This window comes from Rhinolophus ferrumequinum, chromosome 9, assembly GCF_004115265.2.
Source record: "Rhinolophus ferrumequinum isolate MPI-CBG mRhiFer1 chromosome 9, mRhiFer1_v1.p, whole genome shotgun sequence".
NCBI lineage: Eukaryota > Metazoa > Chordata > Mammalia > Chiroptera > Rhinolophidae > Rhinolophus > Rhinolophus ferrumequinum.
Window position 1 is genome coordinate 45,285,766 of NC_046292.1, and position 22,393 is coordinate 45,308,158.

A 22,393-nucleotide genomic window follows, 5' to 3' on the forward strand; every position below is an offset into this window, starting at 1 on the left:
CTTCAAGAAAGAGGAAGTACATTCCTTTTGTAACATTCATTTGCTTGATAGCCAAAACTGAATCTTGTTATTTTGTGTGTGTACTCCTTTAGGAGGTCAGACAATTAAGTTCGCGAACTCATCCTAGAAAAACTGCTACATACCTCATTGCTGAATATCACTATGGTGACCTTCGAAGTACTCCCCTTGGGAAGCTATGCACTGATGCCAGTGCCTAGTCCACCCTTCAAAGCAGTTTTGGAACTCTTTCTGGAATGGCCATCAGAGCTGTCATTGTATTACCCTTGCTGTCCTGAATGTCATCAAAATATCTTCCTTTCAATATTTCCTTTATCTTCAGGTAAAGAAAGAAGCTATTGGGGGCCAGATCAGATGAGTAGTGAGGATGTTCCAATACAGTTATTTGTTTACTGGCTAAAAACTCCCTCACAAACAGTGCTGTGTGAGCTGGTGCATTGTCATGATGCAAGAGCCATGAATTGTTGGCGAAAAGTTCAGGTCGTCTATCTTTTTCACGTAGCCTTTTCAGCACTTCCAAAGAGTAAACTTGGTTAGCTGTTTGTCCAGTTGGTACAAATTCATAATGAATAATCCCTCTGATATCAAAAAAAGGTTAGCCACATTGTTGCAACAAGTTCGCGAACTTAATTTTCAGACTCCGTATGTTTAAGAACCCATTAAAAGTAAAAAACATGAATATTTCCCATATTTGCCAGGGATAAAGACATACAAATGCAGGTAAACTCAGACATCATTGTGTAGTAGTATTTATTTAAAAAAGAAAGAAACTGAAACCATAAAAGTTCAGTGACTGATACTGGTCCACGTAGCTGCTGCGTGACAAGACTCGTGCCTGATGGCCTTTCCCACCACAGTCCCAGCAGTTGACCTTTCACTCTCTGTTTGTTGCCAGTGAATAATTTTTTAAATCTTTTGGAAGACTTAGATGTGATTTAGGAGCATAGTACAAGTAAATAAATCACTATTTTTTGTGCATCCATAGATAACATGCTTTCTAATTCATAGTCAAAAGCTTCTGTCACCTTACATTGACTCTTTTAGATTATTATCATACATGGATGTAGTTTTATAAAGTGTACTTCTTAACAAAATAATAATGCCCTAAGAGACTTCATGCAATAAAATATCCCATTGTAGAAAACTAGTTTATGGAGCAGAAAGTAACGGATTTCAAAATTGCAATAAAATTATTTTTCCTACAGTTTTGTTAACATAATAGGTTTATAATAGCTAAAAATCCAAAAATAAATTGACTAATTTTTTTATTGTGGTTTCAAGAGTGTCAAAATACATCAAATTTTACATGTGAAATATGTGATTTATTGTATATCAATTATATATCAATGAAGCAGTTAAAATATTAGTTGATCACACCTGACAAAAATAAATATTATAAGCAGGTCCTGAATATGACCTTCCCATATGCAAAGCTAAGTTCACCCCATTTTGTGACTCTTAAAATAGTCTACAGCCTAATTCACATCTTTGAAAGTCAACAGAAGAATGTGTTGCTGGTTGAGTGGTCGGTGCCACATAGGAAACACCCATGGAACCTACACTGTGTGTGCAACGGTTTTCCTTTCTTCAAAGTGCAGTCCCCCTGGTCATTATAGCATTGTAACCAATAGCTATCTGTGTCTTACTAAAAAGCATCTTCCTTATGTAATCCATTGTATTTTGTCCAATTTCAGTTACAAAAATATGGACTTACTAAGAGAACGTTGGGAGTAGGGGAGCTGTATTGGCAATTGAGCTAACATTGACATAATTTGTAAGGCAGTGCTAAATTTTTTTCATGTTCTCTCAACTTTTACAACAACTCAATGAAAGGTGGTGCCATTTTAATCCCTATATTACAGATAAGGAAACTGAGACACAAAGGGGTAGAATCAACATTCAATCAGAATCAACTAGCTTTTCTGACTCTATGGGCTTTGCTCTGAAGTAATTGAGTGCTGCATTAATAATGATTCTAGAAGGTAATAAGTGGATTTCTCGTCCTTTTGTAGTTTTGGTAGATTCAGATTAATGCAGTTAATTCAGAAGAAGTTTAAAATATCTGAGGTTGTTTATCACGGTACAAAACCATGTTACTCTTTTTATCTTCTTAAAATTTAATTTCACTTTGAATTTATTAAAAGAATGCAGTCAGTGAAATTATACCTCTCTCTCAAGAACCAGAGAAGTAAAATAATCTTTTTTGAGGTTGTTCTTGCCCTCTGAACTTCACAATTTAAGAAATTTCACCCCAGTACCACTATAGAGTTAAGGTTTTATTTTCAGACTGCAGGAAATACTACGTAAGACCTACCGTGTTTCCCCAAAAATAAGACCTAGCTGGACAATCAGCTCTAATGCGTCTTTTGGTGCAAAAATTAATATAAGACCCCATATATTATATTATATTATTTTATATTATATTATATTATCTATATTATACTTAATATATTATATTCTATTACATTATATTATATTATATTATATAAGACCTGCTCTTATATTATAGTAAACTAAGACCGGGTCTTATATTATTTTTGCTCCAAAAGACGCAGTAGAGCTGGTTGTCCGGCTAGGTCTTATTTTCGGGAAAACATGGTAGCTTATAATGGGTGACTTCATTCTTTTCTGTGTTTCCTGCAGTGAAGTCTTTGAGCTCTATTTCTGCTATTTTTGTTTCTGTTTCTGACTTGTTGGGGGAAGAGTTTTGAATCATTTAGTTACACTTCATTGTCATTATGCTGCTGAAGTATTTAGGCTAAAGCTCTATATTCTTACTGATCTTTTGTAAGAATAACAATCATTTAGTTTTTATTATTGCTGTCCTCATTATTGTTCTAATGCTTTATGTGAGATCTCTACAGTGAGCCACTGTCCATGGAGAGAAAGTGCCATGAAAGCCGAAAGTAAAAATGAGGGTAATCGAAGAAACTTAGATTGTTGTGGAAAGAATATAAGAAATAGGCATAGGAATGTATGAGAGGGTAGAAACTTGCCATTTGGAAGGAATAATTGGTTTTCAGCGGTGTCTCTCAAGACTCTGGTCTCTTTTCTGCAGTTTTCCCTTGGGTCTTACATGCCACTGGGATATAGTTCTCCAGGCCTCTGGTCTTTCCTTTTCCCAGTCTCTTCCCCATTTCCCTCCGCCCTACTCATTGCTATTGCAGTGACCATACTTAAAGTGCAGTCTGCAAAGACAAAGTCTTAGGTTATTGAGAAGGGTTTCCGTATATATAAGGAAACATGTAATTGATTTCTGTATTTTGCTTTATTTTCACCGTAGACATTGAGAATCACTTAGAGTCACTTTGCAATCTTAAGGCACAAAACCTGAAAGAAAACTGTTGATGAAATTCTTATTCTAAGTTTGACTTACTAACAGTATCAAATAACTGCTTAAACTCATCGAAAACCTGGGTGTGTATATGTGTTGTTTTTAAGAGGGAAGCCTAAAATCGGTGATCCAACCTGAAATTCAGGTGTTCCCCTAAAACAGTAACCATGAGCCTATTTTTCATTAGTTTATGTCAGGAAAAATTATGCATTACACATCAGCACCACCACCCCAATTTCCTAAAACATAACAAAAGCACAATAAAAATAATTGTGTATACATAACACATAATCATGTTAGGCTGTAAAGTGACTAATATCGCTTCAGATTCACCAGGTAATGTGATGGCGAACACATAGTTGCTTTGTGTACAATAACATGGTTTCTATTCGCTCCACCAACATCCAAACTGCACCTCCTTGTTGCTACCCAAGGTGTGGTTCAAAACATCTCTCTGTGATTCTGTACGTGGGGGGCTACAGCTCGGGACTTCCCGCACAACATTGTGTTTACAATGTTTTACTTTGTGTTGGGGGTGTATATATACATTTTTTCTGTGTACACATTCACTGAAAAATACTATCTTGAGAGGAATACGTAGATTGTATGAAGTTTCAGTATTAAACCTCAAAAAGTGTTCTATCAGGAAAACCTTACCTGGGGAGGTACACCCATACATGAGTTTTTTCTCCTTTAAAAAAAAAAAAAACACTCTTATGGATAATTTTTATCATCTACAAAGTAAACAGATAATATAATGAAATTCTTTTGTATAGCTACATATAGTTCAACAGTTACCAGCATTCTGCCATTTGCATGTCATTTATATCTCTGTGCACCCAATCCCTACTCAGTTATTACTATTTTTATAGTTTGTGTGGTAAAAATTGCCTTAAAATGAAATGCACAGGTCTTATCTGTACAATTTCTACAATTGTATACACCTATGCCACCCTAACACGTATCATTTCCATCTCCCCAGAAACTCTTCCCATGTCCTTTCCCGTTGGAACCTCCCACCCACATCCTGGGAAGCAACCGCTGGATTGATTTTTTTTTTTTAATGTTCGATTAGTTTTTCCTATTCTAGAACTTCATATAAATGGGATCATGCAGTATGTACTCTTTTGTGTCCAGCTTCTTTTTCTCAGCATGTCTTTCATGTGTGCTGTTGCATGTATTAGTAGTTTGTTGCTTTTTGGTGCTGAAGAGTATTGCACTGTGTAATTTTACCACAATTGTGTTTATCAATATACCTGCAAATAGACATTTGGATTTTTTCCCAGGGTTTTGACAATAATGAATAAAGCTGCTGTGAACATTTGTGTGACAGGTCTTTTTGAAGCCTAATATTTTTTTCCTCTTGGCTAAGTTACTGGGACATAGGATATGTGAGTTGAACTTATAAAGAACCTGCCAACTCTGATGCCCGAGTGGTGGGGCCATAAAACATTCCCATTAGCAGTATATGCGCATTCCAGCGGTTCCACATCTGTAGCTGCTCTGGTGGGTATGTAGCAGTTCCTCCCTGTATTTTAATGTACATTTTCCTGATGACTGATTGTGTTCAGCATTTTTCTTGTATTTAGCAGCCATTCAGATACATTCTTTGGTGGAGTGTCTATTCAAGTCTTTCCCCCATTTTTAATTAGGTTGTTTGTCTTTTTAGAATTGAATGTAGGAGTTCTTTATATATTCAGGATACTAATTCTTTATCAGGTATATGATTTATGGATCTTTCCTCTCGATCTGGCTTGTCTATTTTTTTCTTAATGGAATCTTTTTATGCACAGAAGTTCTTAGCTATGATGAAATCATATTATTCATTTTTTTCTTTTATAGTTATTATCCTAGCTAAGAATCCTTGCCTGTCTCCAGGTTGCAACTATATTGTCCTATTTTTTTCTAAAAACTATATAGTTTTAGCTTTCATGTTTATTTGTATGATTTACCTTGAATTAATTTTTGTACATGGTTGAGATAGGGTTTTGGAAGTTTGTTTTTGCCATGTGAGTATCCAGTTGTTCTGGCAATATTCATTGACAAGACTTTGCTTTCCCATTGAATTCCTTTGTACCTTTGTTAAAAAGTAATGACCATATAACTGTGTGTCTATGTTTGGACTCTCGCTTCTCTTCTATTAATCTGTTGATCATTTATGTCATTACTATACTGCCTTGATCACCATAGCTTTATAGCAAATCTTGCATTCAAGTTGTGCTAAATCTTCTTTTTGTTCTTGTATTTCAAAATTGTTTTGGCTCTTCTAGGTCCTTTGAATTCCCATATGACTCTTAGAACCCACTTGTAAAATTCTATTTAGAAAAAAAAAAAGCCTGCTGGAATTTTGGCTGAGATTGTGTTGAATCTGTAGTTTAACTTAGGGAGCTAGACATCTTAACAATATTGAGTCTTCCAAATTATGAACATGATGTCTCTCCATTTAATTATTTATCTGCAGTGTTTCATAATTTTCAATGTAGAACTTCTGCATTATCAGTTAAGTGTAGTCCTATGTATTTTATATTTTTCAATGCTCTTATGAGTGGAATTTTTATAGTTTCATTCTCGTTTGTTGCTAGTATATAAAAATAAAATTGATTTTCATATACTTGCATATTGACCTTGTATCCTATAATCATACTAAACTAACTATAAATTTTAATTTAGGATAATAGCAAAAATAATGTGAATTTATTTCTGTTATTATCCTAAATAAAAATCCTTATTTAGCTCTGATATCTCTTCTTAGTATAGATTTTTTTCAAATGTTTAAGTAATCAACTTGAAATTCAAAAGTAAATATGACAGAATAGAAAAACAAATATTATTAGTTATTATTTGTTGAAAATGTATTATTTTTATAGAGAGATGGTTTCTAATACTAGATATATTTTTTATTGTTTATCAAATTTATTGAGGTAATCAGATACTTGTTTAAGTAACGATTTTCGTTGGATAAGTCCCTTAATCTCTCTAGTCATTTCTTAACTGTAGAAGGGAAAAAGACTCAATATCTTTTCAAACTTAATGTTTTGTGGTTCTGGGATCTAAATTTTTGCTTCTCAAACTTCAGCATCTATTTAGCCGAAGGTATTTCTGATCTCTGTTCTGGGGAACATAGCTATAAACCCTTTCCCAAAATTTTTACCAAATAAATCTCTTTAGCTATACAAGTTGCTCTCAACCAAGATTGTATATCAGAATTGTAGGACAGCTTCACCTAAATAACAACCCTTCATCCCAGCCTAGTAGATGAGAATCTGAAGGTGGAGCCTAGGTGTGCTTTTTAAAATTTACCTAGTTGATCTATCATATAAATCTAATCTAATAATAGATGTGAATTTTTGCTCTTGTCATAGAAGAATGTTGACAAAGTACCAAGTACTTTATCGTAGAAAATATAACCATTTGCTATTCAATTCAGATTACACACCAATTACATGAAATAAAACGGTGTGCTCAGTGATGGAACTAGCAATTTTGGCAACCAATGCAAGTAGCATTGAATGTGTCCTTCACTCCCCAAAGGGCAAAGGAAAGAGCCTTACATGGTTCATAGTACTTCCTGCCCTTCAGCTGTCTCCATCCATTTCTTCTAACTGCTAAGAGAATGAGATTGACCTAGATATAAGAGCTGTGCCTGAAAAAATAAGGACAGGAGAATAGGATGGTTTCTCAGCTGAAGACTCAATATTTGGCACAATAAATTGTAATATTCAAATATCATAATTTAAAGTTGTTATGACTCTGAATCTTATTGCTCATCCTTATTTATATTTCTGGCTGTGATTCAAAAGCATTAGGTTAGTAAATAGGTTTTAATTCTTGTTGATTCCCTAACATACTGAGCTGTCATAGGTATTGCTTCTTACGGCTGTTTTTCTCATTTTTTACTTATAGATTATACTTTTTTTTTTCACAAGTTTTTAAAGTAGCATGTGATCATAAAGAATTCTAATTGTACAGGTAAAAATAATAAACAATATTCCCTCTTTTACTTTTTAATACTACTCCTCCAGAAGTAACCTCTGTCAACTTACCATTTTCCCTATTTGTCTCATGTATAGTCATATACATCTGTGCAATTACAGATTTTATAGTTAATATACACAAACAGAATCGTATTGTACATACCTTTTTCACTGAATGGTATATCATTTTTCATGTCAGTACAAATAATACTATAACATACTGGTATATATGTCTTTGTGCAATTGTTTGAATAAATCTTTTGCATAATTTATGTCAAATTATCTTTCTTTAATGTTATACAAATACACTACTCCACTAACAGCATATAAGAAAGGCTTTTCCCAAAAAAATCTAGCAAACACTGGATTTTATAAGATCTTAGCCAATCTGACAGGTGTAGTTTTTTTAACTGAAAGAATGTCTTCACACAGGTATCTTACATAAATACATAAGGAAATGACTGAGAAAATGTACACTGGTGAGGCAGAGTTTTTAAAGGTGACACTTGAATAGGATTTTTCTCTGCTTTCACCACTGTATAGAGTTTGGAGGGAGAACTGGGTGCTGGGGAATTATTTTGGAGGGGGAGGAAGATGGTTGGGATGGGATGTGGGTGGTTAGGATGAGTACTAAATGAAGTAGTGGGAATCCTGTGGCATCAAGTTGAACATATGTGTCACCCATTTCAGAGGTTCCATACCTACTAGAAAGAAGCTTTGGGATCGGGAGACTTGAGTTTGGATTCTGACTCTGCCACTACCTTATATAGAACCCTTATGCAAGTGACTGTGTGTGTGAGTCTCAGTGTCCTCATTACAAAAGTATAGGAGCAGCTATTCAACCTACCTATCCTGCTGAGAAGTATGGCAGTGTTAGAGTCTATGTGAGTTATGCTTTAAAAGTTACCAAATGTATATGATGCCTCTATAGGACTGATTCACGGACAAGATAAATGTTAAAAAAAGAAAAAGAAAGAAACTGGTGTTGGAGGGAGGAGAGTTAAGGATTTTGATACAGTCCTTTAATGATTGATTGATTGGGTTTGTACCTATGTCTGTAGAAGCAGCAAGGAAAATATCTTGAAGGCAAGAGAAAAAACTTCCAGTAACGGAGGGAATTGGAGTAGAGCTCTAATCAGATTGTTCCTATGAAAGAAGTAAACATTAAGCTGGGCATTACTAATTTGGGGAATGTCTTAACTCATAGCATGCGCTGATGTTCTTAGAAAAAGGAATTCTAGGTCAGGTCATCTGAGTTCTATTTATTTATGTAACTAACAATACCATTAATAGAATTAAGCTGTAATGCCTCAGCTTCCTAGGAAAACATGATTCCCCTGCAATATTAATGAATTGTTAAGAAATAGATTATACTTCTGCCTCCAGTTACTTATTCCTTCCTGTGCCCTGCAGGTAATAGGAAATTATCATCAGACACTGGTCAATGAACCAACCTGGTCAAAGAACCAACCTATAGCAATTGAACCAACTTCCACAGAAACACTGAAAATCAGAGCAACACATAAACATATTTCTCTGCTCACTTCCTTGAAGTCAGTATTTTCCAAAATTGTCAGCATTTAGGATTCAAAGGAGTATCTTACTATTTTCTCACTATATCAAATTTAGAAAGATGTGAGCTACGTATTACTATCACTTTGCCTTTAGAAAGTATTTTAATTTAATTAGTTTTGTTTGAGAGAAAATAAATCTCTCATGGTTAAGCCTTTTAGATGAATGTGTTCCTTTGGGAACATTGTACTGTACAAAAAATAGATTAAATTGAAGTTGCTGAAGACCTCATTTTAACACTGCATTTATTAAACTAAGTCCTTAAAACCTGTCCTTTGCCCAAAGTATTAAGATATTGGAGCTTGATGTATATTATTTTGTCCTTTTGGAGAAAAAATTAACATGGCAATTCATTCAGAAATATGTTTTCATTCAAGTAAAATTTCATGTTAGTTTTAGTCATCTTCCCAGTATGTCATCCCTGGCCTTGGTATTCCTTTCTTCCCTTCAGTTCTCCCAGTAGTTTGGAAAGTGATAATCATTCTTCATGGGGACTGGTGCCCAAGATTTTTGGAAAGGGAAAATATTCAACAAGTACACGAGGTCTTCTTTGAAGACGACCTGTTACTTGTATTCTCTGTTAGTCTGCTTCCCTAACCTCCCAACCACCACCATTCCCTGAAAGCTATACTGAAATACTTGTAGTTCCTGGAAGGAGACCTGTATAATACCTGCATCTCTTTTGATATGCTTTTCCCCAGTCCTGGTGCCTTTCCTGCTACTCACTTCCCCCTGTGCCTGCTAAGCTTCTGTGAACTCCTCAAGACCAACCCATCCATCTCCAAGAAGAGACAATCACTTGCTTTATGCCTGCATCCATCATATGGCAGTGTAATGATTTGTTCCCAAGACTGTGTCACTTATTAGAGTATCAGCTGCTTGAGGGCAGGGACTAGATCTGACTGAATGAAGTAATTCCTACAAAGAGACTTTTAGAGAATCTGGTATCTAAAACATACATGGTAGCTATGGTGATGAAGGTGCCTATATCTCTATCACTTGTATCATGGCTGTTGAATAAGAGAATAAATAATGGATATAACACATATCTGTTATACTTTTATTGGAATACTTCTTGGTCTGGTTTCTATTTTGTGAGGCCCTGTTAGTTGGATTTAAAATTCCATTGGATTAAAAACACGTTACTTATCCTATGGCTTTTTATTCCCACTCCAGATAAATACCCTTAGGAATGTTTTCTAGTTATTAACTAGAAATGCTTTTGGACTCAAACAGATTTGGCTATAAATACTGGCTCTAAATATGTTATATTGGTCAAATTCCCTAAACTTACTAAGCCTCAATTTCTCCATCCGTATAATGAGGTAATAATGCATTCCTCTACTAATTTGTGTGAGACTTAAGTGAAATGATGTATTTGTGTGTGTATGTGCATGTGTGATATGTGAGCCTTGTATGTCGTTAGCATTAAATGGTATTATTACAAGTAGTTATAATATTGATATAGAAAAACAAACTGGAAATTACCTTAAATCCCACCAGAGCTACCATCATTTTTGGCACTTAGTAGAGATACTCACAGAGCTTTCTTTAGACTCAGGCAGAAATTTTTACATAAATGAAAATAATGTGATGAGTAGACTACTTTATATTTTGTCACTTTTTTCACTCAATGCTGTTACATTTTCATGGCAGTGGATCTAGAGCTATATCATCCTCATTCATTCACCTCCTTTTAATGGCACAATTTTCCATTTATTGATGTATGATGGCAAATACAATAAATCTTTTGTTGACGAATGCATAGTATTTCCATTTTTTTCTGTTATATGTATAGCTGCAATAGACATTTTGACACCCAGGTTTTCTGTTGTTGTTCATTTATTTTGTTCTTTAGATTCCACAAATAAGTGAGCACATATGGTATTTGTCTTTCTCTGTCTGACTTATTTCACTTAGCATAATACCCTCTAGGTCCATCCATGTTGCAAATGGTAAGATTTTATTCTTTTTATGGCTGAGTAATATTCCATTTTATGTACGTACCACCTCTTCTTTATCCAGTCTTCTGTTGATGGACATTTGGGTTGCTTCTGTATCTTGACTATTGTAAATAGTGTTTCAGTGAACAAAAGGGTTGACTCCGAGGTTTTTAATCATTTTAGGATAAATTCTTAGAAATGGAATTGTTAGATTAAAGCTTAACCTATAAGAAGATTCATCAAGTTATAAACACTTATGATTTGTTCATTTTTTTCTGCATGTGTTATACTCAATAAAAGTTTACCATAGAAAAAAGTTAACCTATAGATTCTAACTGATATCTTGAAATGTAAATTTTAAAACATATTTGAAAGTGAAATAGGGAGAAGAGCTCTCAGATTTCATTGTCAGCAATTCCAGTTATGTGAATTCCAACTCAGTTCTTTAATAATAATTATTACTGTTCATAATAAATCCTTCTACTTTAATAAAAGCATGGGAAGACGGGGTATTGTTGAATATAATATATTATTACTTGATATTGAAACCTCAGGCAAATCTGTTGCTTGAAATAACATTTAATTTTTGTATAATTAATATTTCTAATATGAGCTTAAGTTAATTAACTTTTACTTTCAATTTGGTAGATTTTTGAATAGATCTCATTGAGCTGCTCTCCAGCATAAATTTATTCAGTTGAACTATGGAAAATTAAGAACAGTTGAACACCTATCTCTTTATGATATATTTGAATAATTAATTTTATTAAAACCAATCTCATTAAAGACCTCTAAAGTGAAAGTTTATGTAGTATAACAAAAGGATTTCCATCCATTTACTTTTGGTGAATCTTTGCTGGATTAACCTTAATTCTACTTCCTCTACAAACTGTAAAATATTGCAATTAAGTATCCCCTCTCTGGTACCTGAATATAGATAGTTTACCTCAAATCGGGTTTTTGTGTGTGTGTGTGTGTGTGTGTGTTTGACTACAGTAGCCAAAACCAACCCATAAGGAGAAAATGAATCACAATGAAAACCCATTATAGTATGACTTAGAATTTACAAATACAAATATTTCTCATTTGGGGCTATTGTCTTCAGTATCTAGAGCTGCTATAATTTGCTCCTGAATAACAGTTCATTGAACTGGAAATTCAGAACTTCAAAAAGATGAGCTAACTTACCCGTGGTAAATATCGGTGTCTTTTGGGTACCAGGGATTGCGGAGCTGAGATAGAAGTTACTGTCTATGTAGAGGATCTGAAAAGGCCCTTTTTGTCAGTAATCGGAAGAGGAAGCCAAACACAGATAAGAAAACCAGAATTGGGGGTCAAGCACATAGAGAGCGCCTTTGCTTCTTTGTCTTTTTCTTCCCTTTTGAATGCTAAGGTAACTTACTGCATGCCTGGGAGAGCATGAGACGAGGAGATAGAGAGAAGTATGTCACTTGGATGTATAAATTAATATTTAGAATTCGAGGGGTCTTCAGATACTGTGTTCATGGAGACTTTTCAGTGGCAGAGAACAGAAATTAGTTCAATGTAATTGAACCAAAACGGAGAATTGATTGTAATGGTATGGATGACCCTCTTGGAACCTGAAGGTCAGGATACATGGGGACTCAGGAAGTGATGGCTTTTCCTGCCCCTTCATCCACGTGGCAGAATGTCGCCATGGCGTAGAACTTGGAGAAGATGTAGAGAATCGTTACCTGAGTCTCAGCCCCAATTAAACATCCCCCCAAAAGAGAGAGTCTTAATTGTCCCAGCTGGCGTCATATGTCCCCCATCTACTGCCTTGAGTGGCATGACTAGCAATACAAATGTGAAGGCCCACCATTATGGATGGTATTTGTGATGGGAAGGTCCGAAGGACCATCCCTTGCAAAGAGAAGTGTTTGTGTGCTGGCGAAGATCCCTAACGTCTGTACTAAACACCCCCTCCCACCACGAACCCCCCACCCCTCACCGTCTGGCCTGGTTTTCTCATTTAGTGATATGGAAATCGAGGCGGAATGGCATAAAATACACTTTCCATAGTCATGGCTTGATGAAAGTGGGATAAAGATATAATTTATCATCCACACTGGTTTACTTTTGAGACGGAGCACTATTAATAATTGGAACAACATGCATAAATGGGACTATTTCAGGCTAATTAGGACATATGGTTACCCTTGAATGGAAGCGGTGTAGATCTCACATTTTAAGATAATAAATAGATTTGTTTTCCTTTGGCTTGGGTCAAAAAAAAAAAATATATTTTTCAATCTATGTATTTGTACAATGGAAAAAAGTGTAATAAGTGTATATTATTGTTCAGGGTGTGGTTTGTTTGCAGAAAGAGAAAAGTGCAGTCTTGTTTTGTTTCTCTTTTTCTTTTTTTCTTGCTTTATTTTGTTTTCTGTTTTCCTCTTTTTTTCTTTTTTTTTGAAAGGTATAGTCACACGGGGCTCCATATTGCATTTGGGACTTTAAAAGCCTAACAGTCAATAATCAGGCATTTCCTCTGTGTGTGGGGGTGAAATGCTTGACTTTCACCTCTGTCTCTCAACACTCCAAGTACTAAGGTTGTGACTAGCTAGCATCCTTGTGTTCTTGCTCAGAGAATATTTAATAGATATCTTTCTAAAGATGACCTTTAGAAATCATCTGATTTTTATGTGTACTCTGTAGAGGATGTGACCACTAAGTGTGCCTTAGGTCTGTAAGCTTTTAAACTAATAGCTAAGTCACCTTGGGCAAATTACGCAAGCTCTTAGAGTTCCACTTTCATCATCTGGTCACAGGACATAATATCCCAGTTGTTCTGAGATTTAAATGAGATACTGTGCATAAAGAGTTTAGCATAGTGTTTGGCACAGAGGGAGCACTCATTAATGGTAGCTATGACTGATTAGAATTAACATGAAAGACTTCCAGGAGGTGTGGAACGCTTTCTTTTTGGCCTATGCTATACTTAGAAGATGGCCTACATCTGTTTAAGGAATAGTGACAGTCTAAAATGTATGCATAAAATGCATGATATTCTTTCTACCTCCTTACTGAATTTCCTCTGGAGTGTGATTCCTTTAGTGATAAAGAAATATAAAAACTGCTTTTGTAGTTGGAAGCTATATACCTTTTCCTTAAATAGCGAAATTGTTTTATATTAAATAAGATCTGAGAAAATACAGAAGAAATCTTCCTCTCCTAACACTCAAAGGCTACTAATGTGTCCTTTCTGGGGCCAGAAAAGAGGCTTTGTCTTAGATTTTTTGATCCAGAGATCTGCATTTTCCTTTTAGATTTAATCCAGTTATATCAGGCTTCACTCTATCTTGAGGTTCTTGTTCTGTGCCCAGTTTTTCACGGAATAGCAGAGTGTTCTCCAGGGGCCTCTGAGCATCGGCAGGGAACAGCTGCCTCAGCAGTAAACACCACAGTCGTTGGCACGGATAGAAACATCAGCGGCAAGCAAGATGCTTGGCCCTTCAACTGCCAGAGCCTCTGAATATTCAGAAACCGCACCATGAAAGACATTAACTTTAGATTTACTCTTAGGTAAATTAAAATTAACGACCTGCTTTCTTCCTTTGGGTTGTCATATTTTTCTCTCTTAAAATAATAATACCATGTATTCTATTTGATCAAATAGAGGATCACAGCTAAAAAGCAGACATGTCCATACACATGAAACAGCTCAAGTTTTTTATATGCTCCAGACTTTGCTAGTCAAAAAAAAAACATTTTTTTAAACCTCAATCACGTTGAAAGCTGGAGCCCACCTCAGAGAAGGTGTACTAGCAGTTGATTAATGGGAGTGCCGTTCCATTCTGGGCTCTGTGAGTCATTCAGTACGTCTTCATTGAGCACCACTGTGTGCAAGCCATGCATGACAAGCTGGGGAACACCAAGAGGGGGGCACTGGTTCCTGCCCTCAGGGAATGTAACTCAGTTCAATAAATGTCGTGTGCCTACCTGATGCTCACCACCTAACCAGAATCGACTTTACCACATCAGGTGGGGTGTAAGTGCAATAAGACAAATGTTTTTTAAACCTACTGCCATAAAATTCAAAGACTGGAAGGTTTGCTAGGTGGAGGTTTAGAAAGACTTTCTAAAAGCAGAGGCCAGGCACAGAGGGGAAGACATTCCCAAATAATTACCTGAATGCCAGGCATTGAATCACGCATATTCCGCACATGGTCTCATTTTAAAATTGTGATTTAAAGATCCTTATTTGTAGGTCATTGTAAATTAAAGAGATTGAAAAATTTGGTTAGCAAGCAAAACGATCATACTAGCCATACTATTGTGTAACTAGATTTTGACACTTAATACATTTTGGACATTTCCTGTATCACTAAGTATGTTTTTTTCACTTTATTCTTAATGATTACATGACTTATTTGACCATATTCCTTATAATTAAATTAGGTAAGAAGATATAAATATAAGAAAAAAATTTTTTAAGGAATAAATAAAACCATGAAAGTATTAGGAGGAAATAACACTTAAAAAAAAAATTTTATTTTTTTTAGAGCAACAGAGTTTTCCCATATACCTCCATCCCCACACATGCACAGCCTCCCCCATTATCACTGTCCCCCACCAGAGTGGTGCCTTTGTTGCAACTGATGAATCTGCATTTTGACACATGTAATCACCCAAAGTTTATAGTTTACGTTAGGGTTTATTCTTACTCTTGTACATTCTGTAGGTTTGGACAAATGTAGAATGGCACATATCCATCAGTGTAGTATCATGCAGAGTGTGGGCACATTTTTAAATACATTATATTAAAAAGGCAGCCACCTTAACAGAAAACATAGTAGTTTTGAATACATAAAAATTTAAAAATTGTTTGAGTATCAGGATTACTATAAATACTATTTAAAGGCATTATCTCATTTAATTCTCGCAATAGTTTTATGAAATAGGTCCTTAGGTTCCTTTTAAAGAAGAGGAAACTGAGGCCCAGAGAAATGACATTGTGGAGATCAACAGATTTCTGGGAGATTGATTATCTTGGTGAAGAACGAAAGCTGATAGGATGAGAGGCATAGTGGGAAGGGAGTTGGAGTTTAGTCTTTGCATCAGCCTTTGATGTGAATACCAGCTCTACCACTTCGAGGTGATGGATGAGCTTCATTTTTGACAGTTAAAAATATTATATTTTAATATCATACTTTGAAGTGTTCTTTTCCATACACTTTCTCATTGTAACTTGTAACAAAATGATATCTTTTCCAGGAGTGTCTTCAAATGACAAATTTCAGAAATACCAAGGACAGACAAATTAGATGCTAATACAAGAAGTATAAATTCCTTTTTACTATCCCTTATATAGTGTGCTACACATCCCTTAAATAGTAGAAATTATCAAGGTCTCAATTAAATAGGGACAGTATGGTATAGATCATTAACTACTTATTAAATAGAGAAGAGCACAAAAGCCAAAACTGCGGGAGCTATTATTAATTGATGAAATAAAATAAAAGATTGATTATAACTATCATCATAGTTTACCAGTGGGAAAATATGGAGTGAAAATATTTAGAATATGAATGTTTTTAGATCATATTTAGGTGAATTCGATCAAGTTAAAAATCCCACCCCATCTTGGATAAGAGCAGATGGCTTATTGATTATGTACAGTAAAATGTTTCTGTGCAGTTGATCTAAAATTTAACTTAAAACAGGGATATAAGTTTTACCTCCTCTGGAATAACAAATTTTATACTATCTAATAACTTTGACATGTTTACAGAATCATGTTTAATGGGCCCTCCAGAGTCCTGGTAAATACCACAGTTTGGTCTGTTTTCTACATTTTTTTAAGAATCTGGAAAAGCTGTAGGAAATGAAATATATATCATAAATTTTTTTCATCTACTTTTAATTCAACTACTTCTCTCTTCAAGGTTTGCAAAAGGGTCAAGGGCTGTGTGTTTTTTATTAAGTGCATTCAAAACTGAACTTAAGAGATTTTAATAGCTGTTTAGAATTAGTGTTTGAATCCATACTACAGAGAATATTAAGATTTTTAGCCTTAAAGAGTCCCACATGTAGCCACTTAAAAATGGACTTCATTGTTTAACTCCAAGTATATACATATATACTTGTGCACATATATAAATATAAACATGTATATTTATACAAAATACACATATTGCATTTTTACAAGTGCATTTTATTTTTTTCTCAAACAGATAAACAATCAGATCTTGTATGGAAGAAGTCACCAAAATGCATCTGCCATTATTAAGACTGCACCGTCAAAGGTCAAGCTGGTTTTCATCAGGTAAGATAGATACACATGGTTTTCTAAAATCTAAGGTCTCTTCTGAAGATGTTATTATTTATGTAAAACTATTTTATCTTTGGTTTGTCTAACAAAATCACTATATTCTACACATCCGTTTTCCTTTTGTAACTGTCACTTTAAGTATAGATTGTTTTGATTTTGAGGCTTTCTTGTTATTTATGTTTCACATGATAGCATTGGTAGTTGAGGCTTGTACTCATTTTTCAATTTTTAAAAATTCCCCCCTTCCTGGATCTGATTATCCTCCGATAAATATAATAGAGCCTTCTAGCTTCTTCTCTATCACCATCATTTAGTACGTTTGTTGATTCATTAATGTCTTCGCCAAAGAATAGGCAGGAAAACAGAACACAGGAAAATTTTAGGAGCTTCATGTGAAGAGTGCTGGTGAGAAATCCAGAGGGGAGGAGACAGGAGCTCTGCTGTCTAGAGTCATGCGGTGTGTTTGGGCTTAAACTGACCTGTGCCTCACTCCTGGCTGACTGAGCTCTTTTGGCATAAGTGAATCAGAACTGGGGGTCCGCACTGGTGGTAGCCATCATTGCTTCATCAGCAGTGGAATGAGGTTTGATTTCCTGTTATTGGACTGAAACGACAGGTAAATCTGAATTATTTTTAGGTGACGTTACTAAACTTGTATGTCAACTGTTGCTCTGTTTCTTTCCCTCCTGTGCCTCAGTTATCATTTGTAAAATGGGGATAATAAAGCACCTACCTCACTGTGATATTTCAAAAATTTGAAGTGTTCGGTACAGTGTCTAGCATAGAGTAAAGGTTGAAAGAGTGTTAGCTGGTATTTTATAACAGTGGTTATTGTTGCTATTCCCCTTCTCATTTAGCTACATATCAGTAGGACTTATGGATTCTCAGGATACCCCTGAGATTAATGGGTAGTTTTATTCCCAGCTGTGGGCACTAATGTACCTGATTGAAGTATTCCTTCCCATGCCAGCACTTCAGCCTCGGGATATTGCTGCTTTGCTCCTAAAGAAATCCTCCGCTGGTGACCTTTTCTCCACTCAGTAGCATTCCCTGGCCTTCCAGTTTTTTACTCTTGTTTCCAGAGGTAGAAACCTTCCTCCTTCTTGTATGTCTTTGTGTGTTAAGACAACCTTCTCTGTCTTACTCAACTTGACGTCCTCTGTTAGGCACCAATATCTTTTTTGGGTTTCTTTGCCCTTCCTGTTACCAGAGCTTACAAAATTAGACTTAGATGATGAAAACGTAAAGAGACTTGAGGAAAGGTGAGCCACTCACGACTGTAAGATATCCATCAAGGGAAGTCCATACAAGCAAACAGTTCAAGCCATTTAGGCGTGAAAACTTTGTGTAAAGTTGTGTGAAGGTTACATGAGAAGACTTGTATAGCACTCAAAGACTTGTATAGCACTCAAAGACTTGTATAGCACTCAAAGCACATACGTACGTGCTCAGCACGTGGTGGCGAATGCTGCAAGTGCTGTTATTAAGGTTACTGTTACCTGTTTAGCATTTGTGAGCCTTTGTTACCCATACTGAGTCATTCCATTTTAAGGAAAGTAAAAAAATTGAATAGGATCCAAAGGAAATCATTTAATCCAATTAAGTAGTTGGGAAATAGAACACTCTTCCTTCGAGAAGGAAAGATTAAATGACTGGAATTTCCTTAGAATACAACAGAGAAAGCTGAGTAGAATTTTAATAATAGTAATAAAGCCCCATTAATTTAATGTCTGATGATTTTAATTTTGATTGTTCAGAAGGGATCAGAATCAAGGAAAGAATTTGTTCAGTAAATTAATGATGTAATCATAATTGTGGATGCTGCTGAATACTTATTTGCTGGAAGTGATTTTAAGCAATTTAGAAGTATCAATGTACATACAAATATGTTCTCTAATTATTAACATTTCTTGCATGGTCATTAAATTATAATACCTGGCACACAGTAGGCGTTCAGAAAGCTTTACTGAATAAAATTTTTTCAGCTCTTACTAAGCAATTCTAGATTACTTATTCTCCAAAGGTAATAATCATAGTAAGTTAGTTTGACTTATTTTGTGGATTTGAAAGTACTTATTGATATATAACTCATTAATTTACAAAATTACTCGTAAGTCCCTTTCCTCACTACTTTCTCAAATAATCTAAGTTAAGATTTTCTATATCTTCTTAAATAGGGAGAAAACAGATGTAGTCATAATTCTAAACAATCTGTTGTCATATACACTTTTAGACCGTATAAAGAAAAATGAGCTTAAATTTAATCAAGAGATAAGTATGCATTGTTGATAACCTTTTGTTTGATTCAGTAGATAGATCTGATAATCTGTGTGCCAATCTTTTATCAATTAATGCTTCAGTTTCCGTAAGGGAAGGAACTATTCATCTTACTGAGAACTCTTATTACCTAAAGTGATGAATTCTTTTTTTTCTTCCCCTTCTTCTGCCTCCCCCCACCCCCACCCCACGCCAGTTCAAGCTGTTGTTTCTCAGTCTAGTTGTGTAGGACACAGCTTCCTAGCCCATGCTGGTATTATGAGCCTTGTGCCTGGCAGTCTAGCTCCAGGGAGAGTTGTTGTTCACAGTCTTAGCTGTGGAGGGCAGCTCCCTGGCCCATGTGGGAATCGAACCAGCGACCTTGGCAGCATTAGGAGCTTGGCGCTCCAACCACCTGAGCCACCAGGCTGGCCCAAATTCTTTTCTAAAGCAAGACTGAACTATAAGGCTGTTAAGTGATTAAAAGAGGAAATCCTGAATTCACCTTGATAGGTTTGAAACTGGGCTTAATATTTAGGTATGTGAGCCTAGTCAGTTTCCTGATCTATAAAATGAGGATGCTATAGCTATCTCTTAATTGTCTAATGTATTAATACATTTAATATGTTGCCTGGCAATATGGACTCAACAATGTTCATTGCTATAGAGATGATGATGACAATGATGACAATGATGGCAGAAAAAGGGGGGGAGGGGGTGGAAGGAAGTAAAAGAAAAAAAATGTCTTGGAGAAGGAAAGGAGGAAAAAGATTTACCATGTTTCCCCGAAAATAAGACCTAGCTGGACTATCAACTCTAATGCGTCTTTTGTAGCAAAAATTAATGTAAGACCCGGTCTTATATTATATAAGACCTGTTGTTATATACTCCTTCATGTATGCTTTGTCTAATTCCAGAATCTTGAATATTTTTTAAAGTGAAGCAGATTCACAGTTTAAGAATGTTTTAATTAACATCATAATGATTAAGCACTGGGAGAGATAGCTACAGGCATTATATAAAACCATTTCTGGTAAATGTTAGAATAAAACATGGGTACAACGTCCCTAATACATCTCTTTTAGTCTTCTGTCAGCTTCTCCTTCTCTCCTCCTCCTCCGCCTCCTCCTCTTCCTCCACTTCCTCCTCTTCCTCCTCCTCCTCCTTCTTCTTCTTTTTAAATGGTTACCCAGTATTCTAACAAAGAGTAGAACACTGTTTAATTGAGGAACATATAAAGAGAAATCCAGTTAACATAAATTAATCTCCAGCCAATTAAATATGTTATAATAGATTTTACTGAGGTAAGTAATAGCAAATAGTGTCACAATTTAAAGCACTTAATGAAATCAAAAAAGAAAATATTGCTCATCAGCTCTGTACATCACCAATAGAGGCACAGTGGTAGAATGGTGTCCTATTCGTGTGTGGTAACAGGTGCCTTTTAGGTGCTATCCAACATACCATCCTGTCTCCTTCAGGCTGATTGTCTAGTTCATTACTCATTTAGGTATATCTTTCAATCTCTGCCTATGTGTTACCTTTTTCAGACTATTGTTACAAGAACCCTAATTTTCCCTTTTTGGAAGCAAATCCTGAAGTAATTAAATATTGATTTGTTATCAAGTTTCAGGAAGTTATCATTTAAATTATCTCGGCACAACAGATGCAATTATACACATACTTTTCTCTTAAGTTGTATAACTTGTGTTGTGTTATATAACTTTACTTTAAAAACTGGTTTTTGCAAATTGTATTTCTTTACAGTTCGTGCTTGTGTTTGGCAACAATTTCTTCCTCAGTTGAAATTATTGATTCTCTGTGCATTTCCATTATATAGAAATTTTTGATTTTTATACCTTAACAACTCCTTTTTGGATTTATTGACAATTGAGATAAAAATGGGAACTGGCCACAGATTTGGAAGTATGATCAGCAGTAATTACAGAAAGCAGTTAAAATATACTGCAAGCAACATTTTAATTAACTAGGGCCTTTAGTTTATAGTGGCGTACATTTGTGTAATCATGTGCTTGTCATATTCTTTTTAACACTTGTATTTATTCATATACTAATTGATCTCTATCATTCACAAAGGATCTGTGAGTATTAGTGAAAATAAGTAAGTTGCTGCTATGTATACATGACTTACATAACCACTGCCTCCCTTTTTTCACATCATTAGACTTTCGACAATCCTGTAATCGTGTAATTGTGCCCTAAGTCACATGTGGACTTCGATATACTAAGTTATTCAACTCTGGATCATCCAGAGATATATTACGACCTGGGTTTTTACTGTGCACCACATATTGATTTCTGTGGGTTTTCCTATACAATGTTATCCCTCTACACAATCACTCCAATTTGAGTACAGTAGGAGAGCTATATTAATACGATGAAGAAGGAATTGCTATATTTGGCAGTGCAGGAATCCAAGGAGATTAATGATCAGCTCTTGTCATACCTTCCCCCACTATCGAAAATTAAATGTCATGTGTAACAACTCACTCTCCATTACTTAATTACATGTGGAAAATATGTACTGTGTAAAAACTCCTGGGGCTAAAGAAGGCCAAATGAAACTGAAACGCTTGGAAAGATTTAGTGCTTGCTGTCAAGCCCTACTGAGTAAAAGTGGACTCACCATGGGATCCACCTTACTGTATCGATTGAACATATGTCTTGTTTTTGTAATTAAAAATATGGTGTGGCCTGTTATCCTCTGGCCATATCCCGAAGAGGTGGTATTGACTTGAAATTAATGTGAATGTGACTCCTCGCTAGGGCAAGTCCATCTGAAAAAGCAAATTGAATCCTTGTTTTAAAAGGTCTCATTGTGTTCCTGATTCTTTATACCTAGGTTTGATAAATACAAGGGGAAAAGATGGTGGGCCTAATCATGAGTTTTACTTTCATAAAGAAATATTCATGCATTTATTCAACAAGCATTTGATGAGTGCCTGCTTGTGCTCGTGCTATGGCGTCAGTGACACAATCT

At 35.3% G+C, this 22,393-nt stretch overlaps 1 protein-coding gene across 4 annotated transcripts in view; it reads left to right on the forward strand.

Moving 5' to 3' along the window:
• The window catches only part of PATJ (PATJ crumbs cell polarity complex component), a 296,757-nt gene that overhangs the window by 172,122 nt on the left and 102,242 nt on the right, over nt 1-22,393 (forward strand). For all 4 annotated transcript variants that reach the window (XM_033115510.1, XM_033115513.1, XM_033115512.1 and 1 more), the window contains exon 29: nt 17,039-17,130. In XM_033115510.1, the coding sequence (XP_032971401.1) occupies nt 17,039-17,130 (92 nt within the window). The remainder of the gene's footprint in view (nt 1-17,038; nt 17,131-22,393) is intronic.